This window comes from Fusarium keratoplasticum, chromosome 3 (assembly GCF_025433545.1).
Source record: "Fusarium keratoplasticum isolate Fu6.1 chromosome 3, whole genome shotgun sequence".
Taxonomy (NCBI): domain Eukaryota; kingdom Fungi; phylum Ascomycota; class Sordariomycetes; order Hypocreales; family Nectriaceae; genus Fusarium; species Fusarium keratoplasticum.
This window is the reverse complement of record NC_070531.1, coordinates 3160068-3173514: the sequence shown is the minus strand read 5'-3', so window position 1 is coordinate 3173514 and position 13447 is coordinate 3160068. Positions and strand designations below refer to the sequence as shown.

Sequence of the window (13447 nt, the reverse complement as noted above, 5' to 3'; positions counted from 1 at the left end):
TCACACCCAGCGTCGACGTCACAGCATCGTCGGCCCGTTGATTAATCTTCTAGTCTACACTATCTTTTCTCGCATCCATACGAATCAGTACGTCCAAACTCGAGGTCCAAGACAAAATGCCCCGGAAGGTATGCTGCACAAGTCAACTTGGACAATTATCACTCATCCTCTACCTTGCAGAACAAAACCGCAGCCTCTGTTGCAGAAAATCGTGAAGCTCAGCGCAGATCAAGAGCCCGACGGCAAGAGCTGATTGCGGACCTACAGAGTCGATTGGAAGAGTACGAGCGGATGGGCGTAGCAGCCTCTATAGAGATGCAACGCGTTGCTCAGGCCGTCAACGTCCAGAACCAACGCCTAAAGAGCTTGCTTGGCGTATACGGGGTCTCGGAAGATGAAATTGAGCGATATCTGTCCTCTCCCGAGGAAGATCATCGGGCATTAAATGTTCGACACCGATGCATCACATGTGGACGTTTATTACCTGGAATAACGCAAATAAGAGCCATGTCGATGGATGATCCGTCCCAGAGCTCCTTTGGGTCTGCATCAAGCATGGCCAGAGACGCAGTGCCGATCCTCGCATCGGTCTTGTCAAATCCAACCCTGCCGACATCTGCTGGAAAGCAGCCGCCATCTGCCGAGCCGCCGATCGAATCGATACTAATACCCCGAGAAGAAAATAAAGGAGTATTCGTGCTTCCAGCAGAGGAACACGGATTTCACCATCAAATGCATGCGGCAAACGGGCTTGACAACACAACTACTAACAGTTCCTCAGCCCCAACAGACGCGCTCTCGCCGCTCTCGCCGCTCTCCGACTCTTTCGACTCATCAGATTCCATCATCCGTCATTCTAACCATTCGGAACCGCTAGAAACCTCGTGCGACAAAGCGGCAAAAATACTCGTCGAACTTCACAACCATGCAGATCCATCACGGGCTCGTTCGGCCTTGGGGTGTCATGGAGATAGCAGCTGCTCTGTCAAGAACACTAAAATCTTTCAACTCATGGATCATCTAGACTAGGCGCACGTCGACGAGGATGTGGAGTTTTGCTATATTAGAGAACACTGGAAGCATATTAATATTGCTTGATTCTTAGAGGATTCACGTTAAGAAGACTGCGTGAGTCTAAATAGTCTATATACTGATACTCACAGAAGCATTTCACCAGATCCCTGAAGCCGCGTTGTCTATGGAAGTTGGGCTCATCCCTTCACTTCCAACCCCATCTGTTGGCCATCCACCGAACAGCATACACCAAGCCCACCAACACCGGCACCTCGATGAGCGGGCCAACGGTGGATGCCAAGGCCTGGTCGCTATTAGGGCCAAAAGTCGCCACCGCTACAGCGATAGCTAACTCGAAGTTGTTGCTCGCAGCGGTAAAACTCTGCGTTACCACCATGGGGAACCGGAAGCCGAGGAGTCTGCTAATCCACAACGTGACGAAGAATATAAGCACGAAATACACAATTAGTGGTGCAGCTACCCGGACGACCGATACAATCTGGTGAACAACTTGTCGGCCTTGGGATGCGAATAGAACGAGAATGGTGTAGAGCAGGCCGATGAGGGACCAAGGTGCGAGAAACTTGAGAAAGGTCTGTTGATACCAATCTGCTCCAGCGACCTTGCGAAGGACAATTCTCGTGATGACGGCTGCTCCAAGGGGGATGCCCAGGAAGACAGCCACACTTGTAGCAACAACGCTATAGGATATATCAATCGTACCCGACTCGTGACTGATGACGCGGATGAAGAAGACAGCCAAGGGGGCGAAGAGGACCATCTGGAGTATCGAGTTGATAGCGACGAGTATGGCACAATATTCGTCGTTGCCGCCAGCAAGACCGTTCCAAATGAGGACCTAGAAGAAAAGGCGTCATCAGCGTTGCTTCTAAATGCCTGGATGTGACGTGAGAACGAACCATTGCAATACACCTCCCCAAGCCAACGAGAATAAGGCCAGTGCGAAGTTCTGACTTATCAGGGAGGAAAGCCCAAGCGAGAGAAAGCTAAGAGAGAGGTCAATATACCGTGGAAAAGGATGTGTGCCGGGCGAGGGAGACTCACCATAAGAAAGGGAGCGAGGATCCAGTTGACGAAGATGCTAAAACAGATCTGCTTCCACATCTCCCTGTGGGAAAGGAGCTCGTGCAGCGATTCGTATCGCACTTTGCAGAGGATCGGATACATCATGACGAGTAAACCGACAGCTTGCGCAAGCGTCAGTTTCAAGTATAAAAAGATCAGGCCTTCGGGGAAAACATACCAATAGGCACCGAAACACCGACAAACTTGCCCTTTTGTAAGGCTGGCCCCGTCTCGGGAACAAAGTTGCCCAAGATGATACCAATGGCCATTGCCAGGAAAATCCACAGGGCTAAGAAGCGATCCAGAAGACCGAGGCCTTTGAAGGCGGACAGCTGTTGCTTCGGTTGCTCATCGGGGTTTGTGTTCCCAGCCGCGGCCTCAGGATCTTGGTCAGACGGGCCTGCGCGAGGCGAAGCAGACTCCAGCTCGTGGCTGTCCAACCCTTTCTTCTTCTCCAGTGTCATGTTGAAGGCGGGCGGTCGTCTTGCGTGGTAGGTTTGAAGCGATGCGGTGCGCGGTGCAGGGTGGTTGTGGGTGGCTCGGAGTCCAGCGACGCAGATGAATTCTGTGCCTGTATGAATCGCTACCGTCGAGACGAACACGATCTTATACGTGAATCACCGCGGTCCCTCTTGCGCCCCAAAACTTGCAGCAATCTAGGAATCGCAATGGACGCTGCTGGTCGAAAATCCCGTCGAGCCAATCGCAGCCTCGGCCTGACACAGCCCCCGGTGATGGAATTTGCTTGGTGGGGTTGCACAGTCACAGCTGACGCATGACCGAGTCTCTGCAAAGCTGAACAACCAATCACATCTCGGGCATGACAGGGTCCCAAGAACGCCATGTAATTTTGGCCGTGGCCAATCATAGTCTGGGTATGACACAGTCCCTACCATGTCTGAGTGAGGTTGCCCATTGCCTTCGGCCCTCAGAGGGCTTCATATTCAGAAATACTCTCCCTCCCCCCTCCAAGATGTGATGAACATCACAAAATCTCTCCTAAGGTTGGGCGCCCGTCCTCGCCTAAATCTCGCATTCCAACCGGTCAACTGCATCTGCTCATCCAAGATGGCCTCTACTGATGCCGCCACGCCCTGGCATGCTGCCTACCCTCCTCCACTCAACAAGGCCCCTGCGGCCATGACACGTCAGGCAGCATTGGAGATGATGAAGGACAGCAAGAATATCGCTGGCAAGAATTATGTCCTCATCGATCTCCGCCGGACAGACCACGAGGTTTTACCTACCTTCCGTGTTTTCCGAGACAACAATTAATCGAGCATCAACTCACCCATTCCGTCATCCAGGGCGGCACCATTCGCGGATCCATCAATCTGCCGGCACAGAGCCTCTACCCGACCATACCGACGCTGTACAGCCTGTTTAAATCGGCGGGAGTCCAAAAAATCATCTGGTACTGCTGTAGGTCTTGATTCAATGCCTCCAAAATTCGCAGCATGTAATAAAGGGACATACTAACCTCTCCAGCATCCTCTCGCGGCCGGGGCTCGCGAGCAGCTGGATGGTTCAAGGACCATCTCGACGAGCAAGGCGACAGCGATATGGAGAGCGTGATCCTATTCGAAGGCATTGCCGGCTGGGCCAAAGCCGGTGGCGAGTTCGTGGAGTGGATGGATGAGTACGACGCGACTGTTTGGGATAGCAAGTAGTTATTATCTGGGATGAACAAGCCTTGGTGGCCAAAGAGCAATGAATCACAGTAGCTTGAACTCCTGGCGACTTTGCGACTTGCTAGACAGGCGGCATGAACATCCATGCCAAAGACTTTGTAGTCCACTAAATCTAACAAGAATAGCTGCCCCAAAACACAGTCATCGCACCTAGATCCCATGATTTCACGCTGGAGAAATGAAAGGAGAGATGCCGCAAGAAGCCATGGAGACGCAATCTTCATTGAAATGAGGCCCACCCTGGCGGCTCTCTCGCGTGGGAATATCAGACCCTGCAAGGATTCACTCGCCATGGCCGGCGGTGGGTGCGTCCAGGCATGGCTCCTAGCCACGCTTGGCTTAGTTTATAAGGCCTAAAAATCTTTGTCTGCACTGCCCAAAGTGCTCCCCTTCGTGGAGGTGACAGTACATAAAGAGCGCTATTTGTTATGTGGGCTCCCACTGTGTGTCTGGCCTGGAAAGTCGGCATCAAAAATGAGCCTTCTCCGCCACACCCTCCGAGTTCGCACTTTCACAGGCAACCTCCACGCAAGCGCGCCTTTCCACGGGCTTCTTGTTCATCGATATTTCTCTGGTAGCATCTCAGCAAAGCAGACCCAGAACCTCGGCCTCGTGATGAACGGACACGGAGATTTGAACAACTCCCACGCTGGGAGGGCAGCAATTAGGCTTGCTGCCGATCCCGCCTACAGCTATCAGTCCCTCGCCATTGGCTCCGACGAAGATGACGTCGGAATCCGAGAGCAATATCGCCCTTTTCTTTTTAACGGCAGTCCTTCCACCGATGACTGGATCTCGGAATTGGAGCTGAGCACAGCGATCAAGATGGTGCAGTCCGAGATCTTGGACAGAGGGCTCGATCGCCTCCGCATTCTGGTTCTGTACGGTAGTCTCAGAAGTCGGTGAGTGCTATGGACAAAGACGGATGTCATCATTTGATCTTTTGCCATCCATTTTAGCTCGGATATTACCAGTCTTACTCACCATCCCTAGATCATATTCCCGTCTGCTGGCCTACGAAGCCGCGCGCATTCTTTTCCGCCTCGGCTGTGATGTCCGAGTCTTCGACCCTGCTGGTCTGCCCCAGAAGGACGACGTCCAACACTGCCATCCTAAAGTACAAGAACTGCGGGAATTGAGCAAGTGGAGCGACGGGCATGTATGGATCAGCCCTGAGCAGCATGGCAACTTGGTAAGCCCCCTCAACTGTGATTAAATGTGTACAGAAACATGAACCTAATCCACATCACAGACGGGCATCTTCAAGCAGCAGATTGACTGGATTCCATTATCCTCCGGCTCAGTGCGTCCTACTCAAGGAAGAACCCTGGCCATTGCCCAAGTCAGCGGAGGATCACAGTCTTTCAACGCTGTCAACTCGCTTCGGATACTAGGACGGTGGATGCGCATGTTTGCCATTCCCAACCAGAGCTCGGTGCCAAAGGCATACACGCAGTTCACATCTGAGCCTGAGGGCAGCCGTATGCTTGCCAGCTCAAACCGCGACCGCCTTGTTGATTGCATGGAAGAGCTTGTGAAGTATACCATGGTCATGAGACCCCACTTTGACTTGTTTGGGGATCGATTCAGTGAGCGCGAGGAGCGCAGAGCCAAGGAGACACAAGGGGAAGTGGGAAAGTAGGCTGCATGATATAGAGATTTCTACAGGCCAGTTGCATATTGCTCGAGCCAATCGATCCGGTGTGCACGGGTCTATTTCAATGTAGTTTATTAAACTACGACCTGCCCTTGGTACAGTAATGGATCAGGATACAGTTGAAAAGATAGTACTAAATCCCGCCGGCAGCCGTGGCAAGCTGCTTCCTCACAATATAATCCAGCAGCTGACTTTGCATATGCTACAGCCAGATTGTGTTTAATTGAGCAGGCTCTTTAAACTCTCATTTTACAGGCCGATCACTCTCAGTTCGCCGCGGGTTTGACAGCATACACCTGGAAGGAGCCTGGGAAGGTTTAGTTGGCGGCTCAATCAGACCAAGCGTCCGGTGTACTTACCTGCCCATTCGTTAAAGTCTGTGATCCCTAGTCGAGCAGCCAGTGTCTCGGCTTCACTTGCCATCGAACTCGGCTGGTTCTGGCAAGCACACGTGGACGAGTCAGCTCCGCAGCATGACTCCTTTTCCTCCGGCTTGCAGCAATTCTCTTTCGTCTTTGAACTGCAGCAAGATGGTGCCTCCTCTTCCTCTTCGACAGTGTTTATCCCACAACACGATGTCTTGGCCTCGGCGGCGGTACAGTACACATTCAAGTCATTCTTGCTGTCCACGATGAGAACATCTGGCAAAGACCAATTAGGCTCCATCATACTCTAATGGGACGATTCGGCTTACCGTTAAAACCTGCATTCTTGAGAAAGGCCTCATAATCGCTGACCTGGCTAGCTCCAGCGATGCATCCGACGTATAGAGCAATGCTCTTCTTCATCTCCTCGGTAAACTCCTTGCGCGCCAGTATGTCGCTGATGGCAACCCGCCCGCCGGGATTGAGCAGTCGGAACATCTCGTTGAATGCAAGCTGTTTCTCCGCCGCAGGGACAAGGTTGATGACACAATTGCTGATGATACAGTCGGCAGTGTTGTCGGGTAGCGGGATAGAGGTGATGACGCTTTCGATGAACTGAACGTTCGAGGCATTGGTGTGAGCTTTGTTGGCATTGGCCTTGTCGACCATATTCTATGTGCATTATTTAATGGATGCTAGACTCGATCTGGATGGCAAGGACTTTCTCACCTTGTTCATGTCCACTCCGATGGCCTTGCCTGTAGGACCGACTCTCTTTGCAGCCGTGAAGAGATCGAAGCCAGCGCCAGACCCAAGATCAACAACGGTTTCGCCCTTTGACAGTCAACAAAACGAAACGATGCGGGACATGAATAGACGCGCCTCTCTCAGCCTTGCGAGTGCAATTGGGTTGCCACAGCTCAAGCCCAGGTTCGCACCCTCGGGGATGCCAGCGAGCTCTTCTTCTGTGTACCCAAACGCTTTCGCAACGGTTTGCTCATACTGTCCGGTGCTGCTCTTCGTGATTGAGCCGTATCGCCTATTAACTTGGTCATATATCTCGTTAGACTCCATTGTCAGTAGTAAATTGGTTAGGCCAGGGTAAGGATGGTGTTGGATGAATGCGTTGTGGTGGGGTGATGGGCCTATGTCGTTCGCAAATCCATCCAGATATTATATAGTTCTTGGGAGCGCATCGATAGGAGCGCATCGATATGTCACCGTTGAGAATATCTCGTATGCTGATAAATCAAACATATCCGTCCACCTTTGCGCCTAGACACCAGTCTGACGTACATGATGGTCTCATGGAAATCATGGACTCCGCCCAAGTAGGCCTTGACCGGTGGCGTCCAATCACGGGGCGTTTGAGACAGCTCGCAGGGAGAGACCTGTAAATGCTGACTAATACGCGAAATCGATATGTCACCGTTTTGAGACGGGCATAAAAATGGGATCCCATCGGTGACATATCGACGATAGGTAGCGACTCATCATGCCTCCGGGACCACCTTCGACACCACGACCCAGGACCAAACGGGTTTCAGCTCAGCACACACGGGAGCGGGTCCGCAACAATCAGCGTCGGCATCGTGCTCGTCGGAAAGACTATATCGTAACGCTAGAAGAAAGACTCGGCGAAGCAGAACAAACTATTTCGAGCCTCAGAGATCAGATCGAGGCTCTTCAGGCGGCATTGACGCGATACCGCCGCTATCAGAATTATCAAAATAAGGCAGATTGTCGCACGCCGCTGCTGCAACAACCTCAAAGTCAGGGTGGCGCATCATCGCCACCTCTTGCCGGCACTCATGGCGAAGCCTATCAGCCATCCAATGTTGTCTCTGATACAGATGACCTCGGAGCTGGGAAACTGCCCGCCCCGGCTTCCACAGATCCACTGGCCTCCGATGGCCAACCTGGGTCGGAAGTCAACGCCCTCATCTTTCCACCAGCTGAAAGTCTTCAGGCGCTTATCCCTGTAGCTCAGTCATCTGAACCTGTCACCGGACCTCTGCTGGCTCTAGGATCTGCCTCAACATCAAGCCCACGCTCTGCACCCGAGCTTACTTTCACAGCTGCAAGCTACCAGGCTGTCGCTGAGGCCGGAAGTCTGCTATCTGAAACAGTAATACCAGACCAGATATTGGCCCCAACAACACCCTGCTGCTCCAGTGATCCCTCATCGGGTGCACAACTAACTGCCGACACAATAAATCGAATGGCTCTCGTTCCGAGTCAGGAGACCCCGCTCCTAATGCCTGCATACATGCTCGAACCAGCAATGGAAGCCTACTACCAAGAAAAAGCTTACAGCGAGTCCACAATGCTTTGCTCCGAGGCATATATTCTCATCGCGCAACAGAACTTCAAGGGTATGAGCCAGGGAGACGTGGCTACATGGCTATGGAACGGCTTTCGCCGCTCACTTGAACCGGGTGGGGGATGCCGCGTTAATACGGATATGCTATTCAGCCTTCTGGCATTCATCAGCGATACCTGACCCTACGTCCTGCCAAATGTGATAGCTCTACATCAGATTTTTCAACAAGACATAACTTTGTGCACTGCATGGCTGCTTGTGGACTTCTGAGGTTTCAAGGAGAATAGTAGATATAGGGCTGAGACAACATGTTGGAAACTTGACTGACACTGTCAGGCATTTCGATGAGCTAAGCGAAAAGGTATCGCGCGTTAAACAGTCGGTGCATTTCGCCCGCAAGGACCTGCTTCCGCTTTTAGTTCATGCAATAGCAACCCTCAACCTTGATGCCGCGTCTTAGAAACTAATGCGTAGGTTGCGTGCAGCTTGTCGTTACATTTTGGCCCCGTTCTTCCTTCCGCTCGATAACGTCGTCGCTCTTGAATACCGTCGTGACACTCTCAGAAATTGAGGCAATCACGGCTCCAGGCAAATTCTGGCATTCACCGCCAGCTTGCTAAAATCTCTCCATCGCAGCTAATGTTAAACCCGTTCTACTATGTCGTGATAGTTCTCTCAATCTGCACAGGGTCCTGCCAAGTAAGAGACAACTCGATCAATGGAACCAAGCACCTTCTAATCGAAGTCATTGATTCTCAGTGTTGTTATTCTCCCGCCAGTGGTTTTCCGCCTATGCTTGAATTCGAATTCGAATAATATCTACGAATTCATCCTCCACAATAGAGGATTTTCGACTTCCATGCGCCACATCCGATACACAAAGGTTTTCTCCTAGTTACACGCTTCCCTCAGCCTACATATGAGGCGACTTGTGGATAGGCTCATTCAGTACATCCAATCAGCTAGACCAAGCCTCTGATGAACTAATGAAGTCCAGCAATGCAAATAGCAAACCCGTCTCTATACGGCACCCATCTCCTTCACAGATTGGCCCCCGGAATCCAGGTTCTAGCCATCCCCGAATACTAGAGTCATTCAAGCCTTTACGATTTTGCTGAATGATCATCCAATAGGCATCCCGGCAGCGGGTTGTCGACTCTCCTGGACCCGGAGGCGGCAATTTGCCGTAAACGTCGTCTTGGATTTCTGGGTATGCCTCTTCTCCGTAGTCGAGAATGGATGCCTGCATCGGTTCAAAGATTGCTTGAGTTGAAATCATAGGAGACAGATGCCAGGTCAACTCTGAGCTGGAGTGAGACTGGGAGCTCGGTTGTTGCGTTCCGTCTTTTCCTTGCTGGACCAGGGGTCCTTTTAAATCGTCGATCAGATTCCTTTGGCATTGGCGAAAAAGATCCTCCTGCAACCAGTGGCCACGTGTCAATGCGTCACTCCCTCCGTTGTTGATTGATGGCATCTCGCTCAAGGCCATGGTAGTCTCCATCTGCATCGAGTCACGTCCCGTCTGCGCCCGCTGAAGCTCTTTAGATAACTCATCGACACGTGCTAACGCCTGACTAAGCTGTAGCTGTGTCTCTGCTAGTCTGGACTCGAGCTCCGCGATGTGATCCTTGACTTTCTTGCGGTGGCGACGCTGGTTGTTGCGAAGTCTAGCCGCTTTGTAATCGGCAGGCTTTGCCGACCATTTACTCAGCATGTCAAAACAGAGAAATGAGATTATGCCACGCCGGTGGCAATCATACGAATTACCGAGTAGTAGATGAAGCGGCCGGCATGGAATTCGAACGCTGGAAGATTAAACGCTTTATTAGGAGAAGACTCGATCAATCAAAACATGTCACGGGCACGTAAAGCTTGTGATGACATATCAAAAAATTGCCACTTCGGGTTAGTCCTTCTCAGTAGAGAGGCTAAGGATTAATTATTCAGGCCGTAAGTCCCGAAGCTTCCGGTATAAGCGGAGAAATCTGACCTCCGCTATCTACTAACCCTAAATGGGCACCAAAGTTTCAGCTCGTTGGACCCTTCGTGGGATTGCCAAGCCTGTAAATGGTAGGCTCCCGGAACTCTGAGGTACGATTCTGAACTAGGCTAACTCTTGTGCTAAACTCTTTGCGCTTGGGATGGCTGGATGAAAGACAGGAGTACGCTAATTGAATGCTCATCTTGGACATCATTAAAAAATGCCGCTACCCGATATCTAGCCACGAGTATCAATGGCAAAGTCTGCCCAATTCACCCTTTGTAAACATCTTGAATACCAGAATTCAAATTGACTCCCGGGCCAGATAAGCGTATTCTTCCCAGAACGTTTATCCAAGTACCAACTTGATACGTCTGAAGTATAGACGAGGCGTTGTAGCTTGGACTGCAACACTGTATTGAAGGAATCCTGAGCCTCTGCTGTCACCTCAAGTTTAACCTTCGATGAATGATTATTGAAAACTCGGCTCATCAATCGTATGATGTACTCTACGGAACACTCGATGCCTACTAAGGTAGAGTGACCAGAGGGAAGGGTATTAGGACCGGTGAGCACAAAAAGGTTAGGAAACCCCGAGATACAGACACTGCAGATTTATTAGCATCGTGCTATAACCTTGGGCTGTTCTACCGTTCAACATACCCCATGTAAGCAGATGCATACTTCTCGCTTTGCTGCCAAAGAGCTGGCAGCTCTACCCCTCTCAAACCAGTGATGTTCATCGGAGTTAGAAGCTGTTGAGTTTCGAAGCCATTGGCAAGTATAAGTACGTCCGCAGGAAAGATATCACCGCTATTGCTTTGCAGCTCACGGGGGCCAACGACGGACAAAGACCGCGTACTGACCAGCGTTACTCTCGGATCATGCAGCGATTGTAGGTATCCGTGATCTAAAACTGGCCGCTTCGCTCCGAAGTCGAAGCATGGTATCAGCATGTGATGATACTTTTGGGGCGCTGATCGTCGGATATAGTTGGTCAGGGACGTCTGGACCTGTTGCCGGAGAAATTTACCTAGCCTGTTATGTTTGAAGGCAGGGAAGGCCAGGTCGAGTTTAATAGCTAGCCAATATCGCCAAAATCGGTTTGCGAATGGTACACGGCGAAAGGCCCTATCAGCTACTAATTAGTGCCGTCGCCATCAACCTCTCTGACTTATCTGAAAGTTTACCATCGTTGCCAGCTATAAACGTGGCTGTTGTATTTGGGAGCGATCCAGTGCGGGCTTCTCATAAACTGAACAAGACTTCTGACCGAGGCTTGATCGAGCAGAGACGGGATGAACTGGTTCGCAGAGCAGCCATTGCCGACCACGGCCACGGCTTTGTTGCTAAAATCGAAGGAATGATCCCACCTAGCACCGTGGAAGACTTTTCCGGTGAAGTTTTCGATTCCATCAATCTTATCCGTGCCTTTAGGAACATCACAGAATCCGACGGCGGTGATCAGGAATCTTGTATACTTGAGATACATTTGACCGGAGTCAAGGTCGATCAATCTCACACGCCAGTGTAATTCCTCGTCAAGCCATTCTGCCGTGACGCATTCTTGCTTGAGGTGGATGTAGCTAGAACAGTCGAACGAGTGGACTACTTGCTGGATATAAGACAAGATCTCCGGCTGAGAGGCGTATGTGGCTGACCAGTCCGGGTTCGGGGCAAAGGAATAGGAGTATAACTGAGATTTTAGTACATTTTCCTTTAGTAGAGGATGTCAGTGGATGTTACCTGAGAAGGTATGTCGCAAGACAGACCAGGATAGGTGTTCTTCGCCCATGTACCTCCTACGTTGCCATTCTTGTCGTACAATTCAATCTTGATAGCTGGAAATTTCTCTCGCAGCTTCACCAAAGCACAAACACCTGTGAGAGTAGGGCATTAATAGAGTGTGTAAAAAAAAATAAGGTAGTACTTACCTGAAAGCCCGGCACCAATGATTATGACGTCGGTCTGCCCTGCCTCATCCATGGTAAAAACTGAAGAATGCATGCCCATTTAAATGCCTTTGGGATGGAACAATTCCCTCCTTAAATATTTTTACCCGTTGCTGGTTATAAACACCTTCTTACACTAAGATATCGAAAGAGTGGTAAGCTTACCTATTTAAGAAAGCCTACAATGACCAACAGCTGCATAGTGAGCTAGTTGCCCTAGTGCTAGCAGGAATTTCCCGATGTTGGCAACGTTGCCTAATAATTGTGGGTCAAGCTTACTACATAAAGGTACAGAGTAGCGTTCCATGTAAGATTAGACCGTGGGATATTTTATACGGTTTCAAGGCTTGATGAAGCTAGGCCGGAAATGGCAGGTTTATGATGCGTCATCAGAGAAGTGTGACGATCGTGGGGTTCCCAAGGGATAAACCGGTCGTGCTGGGTTTATGTTGGCAGAGGGGATGCTGGCACTGTCTTGAACGGGGTGTAAGTCATGTCTGGTAATGTGCTCAAGGTATTGAATGTAACCAAGTTTTATTGATAGCCGAGGTAGCTACTACATAGGAAAGTGCAAATGAGTGTGTACTATATACTTTTTGGTGCTTTCCTGGCTCGTGGTTGTGAGCGTGAGGCTCACTTTCCTCGAGATGAGGTTCACGCTTCGGAAGGTGAGTCGTTGGGTGGCTCACTCCTTGGCGATTGAGTGAGGTCTTGGCCACGTGACCCTCAACGTTGGGTCGTGACAAGAAGGAAACATCATCGATACGAACCGTGATCGTGGTGGGGCACGGCAGAGAGTTGTCATGTTAACATTTGTAGTAGAAGGTAAAGCGATCGGGTTCATCGGCATATCTTGGGTCCATGCTACCATGTTCTCCTGCATTAACTTTGCATCATAACAAAGGATCTTTCGAGATATTGCACCAGCCTGCTAGGGTAACAGAAATTTAATTAAGCTAACTCATCCAGTATTTGGAACACGCTGGAATTCTGAAAAAGTCATCCGATTCTTTACAGTGCAACAGATCATGAACCCGGTCCGAATCTGCGTTGTTATGCAGCCCGGAAATAATATTAACTGCTGCCTTGCAAGATATCCCTCTGTTCTAGCGGCCTGAGATAGAAATGGGCGAGTCAGGTGGGCAGAAGCCGTCTGTTACTGGTGGCAGTATGTCTGTACGGCTACCCGGTTCTAGCAAGTCGTCATTGCAAAGAAATGAGATGCTCGTACGATCTCGGAGCTGAGCGGTCCCTGGATCGTAGGAATCGTACTTTCCGTAGTCGCGGTTATTGGTTGCAGCGCAGTCTGCGTCTACCGTATCTGCGGGCGGAGTAGGTCTAGGCGGGGTAAATTTAGTAGGGACTGAAGTCGCCAGTG

The 13447-nt window shown here is 50.6% G+C and overlaps 7 protein-coding genes across 7 annotated transcripts; 4 read left to right on the top strand and 3 right to left on the bottom strand.

Moving 5' to 3' along the window:
- Positions 1-116: 116 nt before the first annotated feature.
- On the top strand, positions 117-860 carry NCS57_00430800 (uncharacterized protein; the record flags this gene model as incomplete). The annotated part of the gene is made up of 3 exons (XM_053054273.1): positions 117-128; positions 181-734; positions 782-860. The coding sequence occupies 3 exons, from the start codon at positions 117-119 to the stop codon at positions 858-860; spliced, it is 645 nt and encodes a 214-aa protein (XP_052916433.1).
- Positions 861-1219: 359 nt separating this feature from the next.
- Positions 1220-2564, bottom strand: NCS57_00430700 (uncharacterized protein; the record flags this gene model as incomplete). Its single annotated transcript, XM_053054272.1, has 4 exons — positions 1220-1873; positions 1935-2021; positions 2080-2222; positions 2279-2564. 4 exons carry the CDS (start codon positions 2562-2564, stop codon positions 1220-1222), a joined length of 1170 nt encoding a protein of 389 aa, XP_052916432.1.
- Positions 2565-3036: 472 nt separating this feature from the next.
- Positions 3037-3770, top strand: NCS57_00430600 (Oxidoreductase; the record flags this gene model as incomplete). The annotated part of the gene is made up of 3 exons (XM_053054271.1): positions 3037-3336; positions 3408-3522; positions 3589-3770. Exons 1-3 carry the CDS (start codon positions 3079-3081, stop codon positions 3768-3770), a joined length of 555 nt encoding a protein of 184 aa, XP_052916431.1. The 5' UTR covers positions 3037-3078.
- A 495-nt stretch (positions 3771-4265) lies between these two features.
- NCS57_00430500 (FMN-red domain-containing protein) lies at positions 4266-5433 on the top strand (the record flags this gene model as incomplete). The annotated part of the gene is made up of 3 exons (XM_053054270.1): positions 4266-4693; positions 4785-4983; positions 5044-5433. 3 exons carry the CDS (start codon positions 4266-4268, stop codon positions 5431-5433), a joined length of 1017 nt encoding a protein of 338 aa, XP_052916430.1.
- Positions 5434-5714: 281 nt separating this feature from the next.
- Positions 5715-6887, bottom strand: NCS57_00430400 (Methyltranfer-dom domain-containing protein; the record flags this gene model as incomplete). Its single annotated transcript, XM_053054269.1, has 5 exons — positions 5715-5755; positions 5808-6089; positions 6143-6485; positions 6543-6647; positions 6696-6887. The coding sequence occupies 5 exons, from the start codon at positions 6885-6887 to the stop codon at positions 5715-5717; spliced, it is 963 nt and encodes a 320-aa protein (XP_052916429.1).
- A 418-nt stretch (positions 6888-7305) lies between these two features.
- Positions 7306-8316, top strand: NCS57_00430300 (uncharacterized protein; the record flags this gene model as incomplete). The annotated part of the gene is made up of 1 exon (XM_053054268.1): positions 7306-8316. The coding sequence occupies exon 1, from the start codon at positions 7309-7311 to the stop codon at positions 8314-8316; it is 1008 nt and encodes a 335-aa protein (XP_052916428.1). The 5' UTR covers positions 7306-7308.
- A 2038-nt stretch (positions 8317-10354) lies between these two features.
- On the bottom strand, positions 10355-12103 carry NCS57_00430200 (uncharacterized protein; the record flags this gene model as incomplete). Its single annotated transcript, XM_053054267.1, has 5 exons — positions 10355-10724; positions 10781-11248; positions 11308-11813; positions 11864-11997; positions 12052-12103. 5 exons carry the CDS (start codon positions 12101-12103, stop codon positions 10355-10357), a joined length of 1530 nt encoding a protein of 509 aa, XP_052916427.1.
- Positions 12104-13447: the final 1344 nt, after the last annotated feature.